Genomic DNA, 10,278 nt, shown 5'->3' with positions numbered 1-10,278 from the left:
AAACAAACATGTCGGACGATACAAGGGGCGGTAATTTACTTTTACCAGTCAGGTATTATGAATGATACGAGGGGCCCGAAAATATCGTTTGCAAATTCTTGATTGTTTTTAACCAGTCTTTTTACTGTTGACACTTGTTTGGAGGCGCACATTAAGTAAACGGAATTTTTTTTTTTTTTTTTTACGGAATCCCACATTTCCGGTTTGGAGGAAGATTCCGATTCTGAAAAAATTTTTTTCAAAAATCGCAACTTCAAAATTTCAATCCGCCCCCATCCCCCCATTTCTTCCTTTTTCAATTTTTCCGGAAACTTTTTTTTTTGCGAAATACGTAGAAAAATACAGAGATTATATCTGAAAAAAAAATTGTAAACGGAATCTCCATACCCGAACACGTGGGATTCCATAACAAAAAAAGTTTTTTAAGGGCTGGAGGGGTCATTTATATCTCCGCCAAGTGCACCCGTGCTTACAGCATAGCTCCACCAAATTTTCTTCGACTAAAAAAAAAAGAAAAAAACTGTACAAAAGTTATGTGGGTGTTTCTTTTGTTTTCTTATTTGCCAAAACTTCGCCTGAAAAAGAAAAATTAAAAATAGTATAAACAAAAACAATTCCCGCATCAACTCATGTGCTAGAAACGAGTTGTATGCGTTTCTTTGAATGGAACCCGGAAATAATGTTCAAAAACATTATCACAGTGGTGTAGAATATACAATATTGTAAATATAATTGTTTTTGTAACTTTCAATGACCATCACCTCGTTTCTTATTCTGTAATTTTTCTTTTTTGTAGGGAACAGTGGTTCCCAACCTGGGGTCAGCAAAATTTCATATCTATATATAAGCATATTAAAAGGGGGTACGTGGGAAAACTTCATTTAAATAAAAGGGTTGAGAACCACTGGTGTAGAATAAATTTTTTTATGTGGGCAAACGAAAACACTTTCATATAAATACAAATTTATTCAGCATAAAAGAAAACGTTTATTTTTTTAGATACATACCCGACAAGTCGAATTTTGAACTTTTATCACAGGAGTAATTTCCAAAACACTTGCTTCTGAGTCACTAGAATCCAGGATAATAATATTATTATCCATGTTGCAAAGAACACTTTTTCAAATTGCAAGGAACCAACGGCATCTGACGATACGCTGACAAGGGAGATAACCCTCGCAGAAGAAAGAAAATTAATACGAAACTGGGCAGCTGATTTGGCTTTCCGGAATAGAAGAATTCTGTATTGAGTAAACAGACTGTGTTCTTTTCTGTCTTAAGTGGATTGATGAGCATTAAACATACACCGCTTTAGAAATGTATTAATTTGTACTTGTATATGTTAAATACTATCATGCTCTTTACTTTTTATCCTATAACATTATACTGTATGCGTAGCAAATATATGTTATCTTTTACTTGTTTCCATCATTAGACTGTGGTCATGCTTAAGCGAATGTAGGTAACTTCGGGTGTTTTCGTTCCTGTAATTTCATCTTGGGACGTACGACACACAGAGTAGTCAAGACAAAAAGTAGTGCAATATCATCGGCATATTTTTATTTGCAAAATATATCTCATAAGTACTAAATCATCATAGTTTTCATACATTTCACGACCTCAATGACCGAAACAAAAAAGAGTAAACAATATATTTTGTAGTTTTAAGCATTCGATATGCATTTAATGCGATAAACAACACATTACAAATTCAATATTGTTCGAAATAACTTGTCTACTCTAAGCATAAGGCCCGAAATTTTGGGGGAGGGGGCCAGTCGATTAGATCGACCCAGTACGCAACTTGTAATTAACTGGGATCGATTTAATCGACTGCCCCCCTTTCCCCCAAAATCGGGCCTTGTGCCTAGACTAGAAAAGATTTTTGTTCGCGATAACAACCATAGCACAGCGGTTCATTGAAGACGAAAGTCCGAAATACATTCCATAATTTTTCGAAACAAATCACAAGTTTCATATACCCTGCGTCACAATAAATTCACAGATATGAATCTGTAAAAATTAACACTTCCTTCTCCAAGCCTAGATTCGAAACTGAATGTAAGAATTCTCGGTCGTTCAAATCACTACGATCAACAGGCACGAGTCTTCTCCCCACCCCTTGCTCATTGGCACAAATTTTTGTTTTTCATATTCGTTTACTACACATTGTTTTACACTTATTACACTATTGTTTTTTCATTTTTGTGAGTGGGGAGAGGACTTGGAAAATTCACACGATCCTGTAATCTGACTTTGACACCTGGCCACCAAAAAAAAAAACAAAAAAACAAGTGTAATAGTTATAAAACAATGTGTAGTAAACAGATAGGGAAAAAAATGTGTTGAAGAATGGGGTGGGTGGGTGGAGAGAGGAATATTCACATGATCAAACTAACAGGATCCGAAAACCCAACTTTAACATCCAGTCACAAAAATGAAGAAAAAAATAGTGTAATAGGTGTAAAACAATTTGTAGTAAATGAATATGAAGACAAAAAATTCATGCTGATGAATGAGGGTGGGAGAGGACTTGGAAAATTCGCATGATCTGATTTTTTCTTTTGTAACTTTCAGGAAAATGGATATCTTTTAATGTGTGTGGGATAAGAAGCTTGCTTCCCAACCACATGGTTCTGGATTCAGTCCCACTGCATGGCACCTTGGGCAAGTGTCTTCAACTATAGCCTCGAGCCAACCAATGCGTCCAGGCAGGTCAATGACAAGTCTGAAACCAATTCCAATTGATAGCCAACAGATCAGCGAAGCATCCAAATAGATGGGTAAAACTTTCCAAAAATATAGGCACAAACAGCAGAATACAGTGTCAACACCTGGTTTCATGTAGAATATATTTCTCGACACATGATTTCTCGTTGAATGCATTTGTCAACACAAGTGTGTAAAATATAGTTCTGCATAATATTTATTTCTTTATTGCCCACAGGGAACTAAACATAGAGGGGACAAACAAGGACAGACAAAGGGATTAAGTTGATTACATCGATCCTAGTGTGTAACTGGTACTTATTTAATCGACCCCAAGAGGATGAAAGGCAAAGTCGACCTCGGCAGAATTTAAACTCAGAACACAATGGCAGATGAAATACTGGTAAGCATTTTGCCCAGCGTGCTAACATTTCTGCCAGTTCGCCACCCTAGTTTTGTTTATGCAAAACAGGTAATATGATAAATAGATTTTGAATTTTGCTGAAACTATTACATTAGCTCCATATTATCTAGAACAATTTGAAATTTTGTGATGATCAGTTCATTGCATGAGATATCTGATAAAAACCTGGATAAAATGAGCTTGAATAGACAGTAATGGTGAAATTACCGAGCACCTGCTTAGGTACTGCCTTGGAAAGTTTTTTGTTGAATTAATTGACCCTTGCTGAACTGCTACTTTAGGGGACCTGCACAAACCAAAATAAGTTGTCAAACGTTGGTATGGGACATACATATCAATGACACACACACATTTTCTATCTTTTACTTGTCTCAGTCATCAGACTACAGTCATGCTGGGGCACCACCTTGAAGAATTTTAGTCGATTGAATTGGTCACAATACTTATTTTTTTAAGCATGGTACTTTTTTAAACTTGGTACCCATTACCTTTTCTATCATTCTCTTTTGCTGAACTGCTAGTTTACAAGGTTGTAAACACTCCAGCACCAGTCATCAAATGATGGTGAGATACACACACACAAACTGGTTGAATAGTCCGACATTGCCGGGCAATTTTTACAATAAATTGTCTTATATAAATCTTTGTTTATTCCATGTCAGAGCATGCCTTCCCCAACAGATAAACCTCTTGATCAGGAGATTTGTGCAAGTTTTTCCTTTTTCCATCAGCCTTATAAGGAAACCGTTTCCACTTTAGTGAGGTGGGTTTGCATGATGAAGTTCGGACATAGGCAGAAAGCAAGTTTATTTTCACAGGTCTTTTTTGACGCATATGTTTGTTCCTGTCTTCTAGCAGAACTTATGTTTCATATTTGTTTTCCTATTCTACATCACATACATCATCAAATATCATCTGCATGTTAAACCATTGCGTATATATTGTGACCATTCCTTCAAGATGTATCTCAACAGCTTTGCTGTGTTAATGCTCTTTAACGGGTTGAATAATTTATTGCATTTAATCTTGGTTTCCTTGTCCTTCCTTTATCTATACACATAGCCTTACTCAAACCAACTTTAATTCATCAATTCAACCTTCAGCTGTTAAATACACACACACACACACACATAGGTTCCTCACCTTGCCCTACCTGAGATTTGAAATGAAATCCTCTTGCTTGTTGCTGGTCAAACAAGTGTAAAATCCTTTGTGTTTGCATCTCTACACTGGATGATTAATGGGAAACACTTGACCAAGGACCTTTTGTTGGTTACGGAAGGGTGCAATCAAAAAGAGACAATGCCACCTCTACCCTTTCTTCCTCTCTGTCAGCAAAGTGCAATCCTTACTCTTTCTCTATCTACCAACAGAATGCAACTTCTACATTACCAACCAGCTAGCGAAGCTTTGTTACTGTCAGTTATTAATGATTACTGGCATCTGACTTACCAACCACTTGCCGGCACATAAACATGTAAATAATATTCTTTATTCTTTGCTTGGTATCTCCGATCTCTGACGTGAGAACCTTACATTTTCACTTCAACAGTTGTTGCACTGTTACCTACTCTCATTACAAGGAGTTGTTACCTCTTCACATCAACAAGCATTATCATATCTGCTGCTGCTGCTACACACATACATACACAATGGGTTTCTTTCAGTTTCCATCTACCAAATCCACTCACACGGATTTGGTTGGCTCAAGGCTATATTAGAAGACACTTGCCTAAGGGATTATGCAGTGGGACTGAACCTGGAACCATGAGGTTGGGAAGCAAGCTTCTTACCACATAGCCATGCCTGTGCATACACACAGCCTCAAACATATTTGAATCCATAAGAAAGCCATTCACTCTATTTTAATTACTTGTAGGGACATCATTTTGTTATGCAACCATAATATACTACAAAGTATATTGAATGCTTTATAAGTCAATACTGTGTCCTACTGAGTTAGCAGTGCTATTAATTCACATGTTAAGGTTATCTCTACAGATTCTCTATAGAAATGATAAGCCAGCACTGATTTGTTATGGTGTTTCATATCTGAAGATGTCTAATGTAAACAACAATGCAATCGAAGATGGAAGAATAGGTAATGGGTGCATATGCAAATGTGTTCATGGATGGTTAATGGATTGGAAGTGGTGTTGGAGAAGGAGGAAGAACTCCTGAAATATGCATAATACACCCATTACCTATTTTTCCATCATCAATTGCATTGTTGTTTACATTACTCTTTTACTTGTTTCAGTCATATGACTGCGGCCATGCTGGAGCACCGCCTTTAGTCAAGCAAATCAACCCCAGGACTTATTCTTTGTAAGCCTAGTACTTATTCTATCGATCTCTTTTGCTGAACCGCTAAGTTATGGGGGACGTAAACACACCAGCATTAGTTGTCAAGCAATGTTGGGGGGGACAAACACAGACACACAAACACACATATATATACATATATACGACAGTCTTTCAGTTTCTGTCTACCAAATCCACTCACAAGGCTATAGTAGAAGACATTTGCCCAAAGCGCCACGCAGTGGGACTGAACCAGGAACCATGTGATTGGTAAGCAAGCTACTTACCACACAGCCACTCCTGTGCCTATGACATCTTCTGATAAGAAACTTCATAAAAAATCAGTGCTGGCTATAATTTCTATTGAAAATCTGTAAACGGCGGTGCATCAGCATGGCCGCAGCTCTGAGCTGAAACAATTAAAAAAACAGAACAAAAAAAAAGATAACCATAACATGTTACTATGTTTTGTTATGGAGAAAATCTCACTGCAGACATGCATGCATTTCGGAGTGGTTATCTCCCCTTCAGCAACAGAACCAGAAAGGGAGATGTTATAAACTGACAAGACTGACAGGTCCCTCTTGTGATCTTTCTGGCATCGTACATTTTTAAAACAGAGTCTGTTTGATATCTATTAATACACATAAAATTCTTAAAACATGGAGGCACATAATTCAGTGGTTAGGGTGTTGGATTGTAGTTTTGACTCCTGGGTTGGACAGTGTGTTGTGTTTCTGAGCAAAACACTTTATTTCACATTGCTCCAATTCACTCGACAGACCGTCATATCCATAGGGGAATATATACACTACAGGAACTGAGAAACAAGCCTTATGAGTCCATATGACGTGGGAAGGAGCTATATCCTTTATGGACACTGGTGCAGTAAGAGGCTTGCTTCCCAACCACTTGATTCCGGGTTCGATCCTACTGCGTGGTATATTGCTGGATATTTTGTCTGGTACTGTATATTCAATTACTCTTCCACATTACTTACTTTGGCCAACTCTCACCTGCTCCTTGAAGACAAAGCAATTTTGTCAAGCATCTTGATCTATCATCACAACCTTCAGTAAGTGGATAAGAATCAAATTCTGTCTTTCTTCCGATTGATCATAAATATCAGATGATATCTCTCACAGGGGTTGGTATCATGTTATGGCTCCCCAAAGAACAAATTTTAATGCCTCTTCATGCCGCATGCAATGACCGGACATGTGGAGAAGTCATTCTCAGAGCATGTTGGTCACTTTTGGAAGGCTTCTATAGAGATGCTCATTGTCCACATAACTTAAAGTGTAATTAATTTCTAATTTACATGAATCTTAACCATTTAAAAAAAAAGTTTACTCTGTACCATCTTCTTTGCACTTATTTTTGATTCTCTAGTCTTTCTTCACTCCCTTGGATCTATTTTCATATCTCGGTGTCAACTACCTTTAGAATGCAGCTGAGTATACAGCTTACAAAAGTAAATGGATCTTGTTAAACTTTTTCCTCTAATAATAAAACTGTCACAAAAATATAAATATAAAAAAATAAATAAGAGGATGTACACTGCCTTGGCTGTTTGCAAGGAATATTGGTCTCGTCTCATATAACTTTGAGGCAACCCAAAACATTTGTGGTATTACTGCAGAACAGAAGGACTGATTTGTCTGAAATTTTATACAAACAAAATAAACACTAATTTCTAATAAAAAAAATTTTCCATTGGGATACTTTTCTATGTGGCCTCTAGCCCAAGGGGAAAGAGTGAATCTATCACACCTCCTCCTTTCGTCCATGTACATTGTATCATTATTTCACAACTGCTTTTCCTGCTTGCAAAAGTTGGATAGATCATCACAAAGACACTTCTTTGGATTTAGTGTTCCTTAATGCAATGCCAAAGTCCATCATCTCCTCCATTATTGCTGTATGCTGTCCAGTGATCTGATCAAACCACATTATCAGGGACAATATTTTCACAAATTATTGGTACCAAATAATGAATTCCAAAAACATGTCTTTACAGCTCTATAGCCTTATCAAATATCCATGAATCAACAACTCCCAGATTGCTACACCAATGGTCTCTCTTCTCACTCAATTTGTCTAATTAATGATTCATCTCCAAAAAGCCTCACTACATTTCTGTTTGAGCAATTACTGGTCCAGTACCACACACTATGAAGTATCTCACTTGAAGAAGCATTGAGTTGGGTCAATTAGTAGAATCATAAAATAACAAAGCATTAGTTCAACACGAGAACCTTATCTAGTAACCAGTGTAGTAAAGAGACTGAAGAACTTTGACTTTTTATTGAATTCAGTTTAGCTACATTTTCATGTGTTAGAATTCTGCTTCACAATCCAGTTTTGAATGGAGCTCCAGATGAAGGGCAATACAGTTATATCAGTGATCATTATTGCTGATCTTGTTTGAATATATCACAAGGCCAGTCCTTGTAAGAGATATTGGGGTTCTTTGTGGTTGAAAGTTAAACAAAATAATGGGAATGGTTCTGTCATTTTGATAGAAAGCTTGAAATATACCATATCTTCCAGCATGCAAATCAAATTATTCAGACCAAAATTTACAGCCAAAAAGCAACTTATACACCATGACAAAACTGGAGGATCAAAAATTCCAAGTGAAATGAAATGGAATTTGGAAAGATAGTGATGTTGGCATGCTTACACTACACTTATACACACACTTTATACTATGTCGACTTGTAAGCCAGAAAATATGGTAATATTACATTTGAAAAAAAGGCAGTGAGCTGGCAGAATTGTTACTGCACTGGGCAAAATGCTGCTAAGCATTTTGCCATCTTTACATTCTGAGTTCAAATTCTGCTGAGATCCACTTTGCCTTTCATTCTTTCAAGGTTGATAAAATAAGTATCAGTTGAGCTCTAGGGTCAATGTAATTGACTTATTTCCTACCCTGAACTTGCTAGACTTGTGCCAAAATTTGAAACCAACTTTACATTTGTAAAAAAGAGAAATTTTATATAATCAGCAACAGCAAAAATACCAATTTGTCAAATACAACAGAATTAATAAGTTCAAAATTCAAGTGAAAGATATGAAATATTATGGGAAAAATATCTAATCCAAAAGTAAGTACAGTTATTGGCTGAAATTATCACTTCAAACTTTGCCATCAGTGAAACTGTCAATTGGCATTTTCACTTTTAGATTAGATTCTTTTCCTTTTGAACATTTTGTACTCAACTAAATACCTATTATTCTACTGTATGTGAGGGTGGTAATTTGTTGTTCTTTTGGGATAGTGATTGGTATATAATCAGTAAACTTAATCATGAATGAAAATACTATTATCAGAGACACTACTTTATGCTGAAATAGGTGTTTCAGAAATTCTCAAACAAAAGTTTAAAAATCAACTTGTGTGATAAATGATCAGGCTGATTTCTTTGTCCATATCTGGTGACAGACTACACAAAGTTGTTTTACCAACCACTCAGTGATAGGTAATCATATTTCTATATCATTTGCTTGCTTAATAACAGTATACGTGGATAAATTGAAATCCTAAATAACCTAAAGTAATTTTCCAGAGTAACTAAATTACAATTAGCCAGGCCAAAAGCCTTCATGTGGTGATTCAGTTTGTTAGAAAGAGAAGCCAAATCTCCTTCAAGTCACACTGTACCATCTTAAAAAAGGAAGAACACATTGAATATGGTCTTGGAAAAGATGAAGTAGTCATTACTGGGATCCTTTTGATTGAAGGTCTGCTCAATCAAGGTTTATCTTTTGCTAAAATAACAAACTCAACTTCTCAGCTTCTAAAATGTTGGACATTTTCATTGTTCATCAATGCATTTAACCCTTTCTCAGAACGCAGTGATATATAAAAGCTGTTTATATAAAATATTTCATTCATGTAAAAATAATTATCAAATCTCTCACTAACCTTCAAGCACTTACTTAATTAACTGGTACCTATTTTCAAATGGGTTTAATTATGCTCAGTGTCTTCCTCAAGGATGCACTTTAGTGTTTCTACCTAGTAATGAACCTTTAACTCCTCATCCTATGCATTTTTAGTATCAACTTATATATCAACAGGAAGGCATGTGGCTTAGTGGTTAGGGTATTCACCTCACAATCGTAAATAGCGAGCTTGATTCCTGGCAGTATATTGTGTCCTTGAGCAAGACACTCCATTTCACGTTGCTCCAGTCCACTCAGCTGTCAAAAATGAGTTGTACCTGTATTTGAAAGGACCAGCCCTGTCACATTCTGTGTTATGCTGAATCTCCCTGAGAACTACATTAAGGGTACAATGTGTCTGTGAAATGCTCAGCCACTTGCACATTAATTTCACTAGTAGGCTGTTCTGTTGATTGGATCAATTGGAACCCGTGTCACCATAACTGACGGAGTGCTATTTTTTTCTTTTATACATCAACAATGATTGTTATATTCCTTAAAACTAAACACATAGACAATATTAATTAACTTTTGCTAGAAAAAAAACTGAAAAAAAAAAAAAAACCCAAAGAGCTGACAGTTACCACCTAACATTTGATATTTCGTCTGAGATTAGCATCTTTTTTCAATGATTATTAAAAACATTTATGATCTACCATTAAAAAAATTAATAGATTTTGTTAAGCAAATTTTTGTGAAAATGTCAACTTGTCCATGAGAAAATTTGATATTTCTAAACCTTTTCATTTAAACATTAGAGATAAATAAACAGTCGGCATTAAAATATACTCTTTTTCTATAACCATTGTTTAAATAAACATGTACAGAACACAGGTTCAGAATTTGAAAAATAATAATAAATTTGAACAATAATGATGAAGTCAATA

General features: G+C 35.8%; 1 protein-coding gene across 1 annotated transcript in view; it reads right to left on the bottom strand.

Moving 5' to 3' along the window:
- LOC106872950 (E3 SUMO-protein ligase ZNF451) overlaps positions 1-1,198 on the bottom strand; it is a 52,960-nt gene extending 51,762 nt beyond the window's left edge. Inside the window, exon 1 of the mRNA XM_014920130.2 lies at positions 1,008-1,198. Within this exon, the coding sequence (XP_014775616.1) occupies positions 1,008-1,103 (96 nt within the window). The 5' untranslated portion in view covers positions 1,104-1,198. The remainder of the gene's footprint in view (positions 1-1,007) is intronic.
- Between the last annotated feature and the right edge of the window lie 9,080 nt (positions 1,199-10,278).

The sequence above is a fragment of the Octopus bimaculoides genome, chromosome 19 (assembly GCF_001194135.2).
Source record: "Octopus bimaculoides isolate UCB-OBI-ISO-001 chromosome 19, ASM119413v2, whole genome shotgun sequence".
In the NCBI taxonomy this organism is placed as follows: Eukaryota; Metazoa; Mollusca; class Cephalopoda; order Octopoda; family Octopodidae; genus Octopus; species Octopus bimaculoides.
Note: the sequence above shows the minus strand (reverse complement) of the source record. Positions and strands in the feature narration are given on the sequence as shown.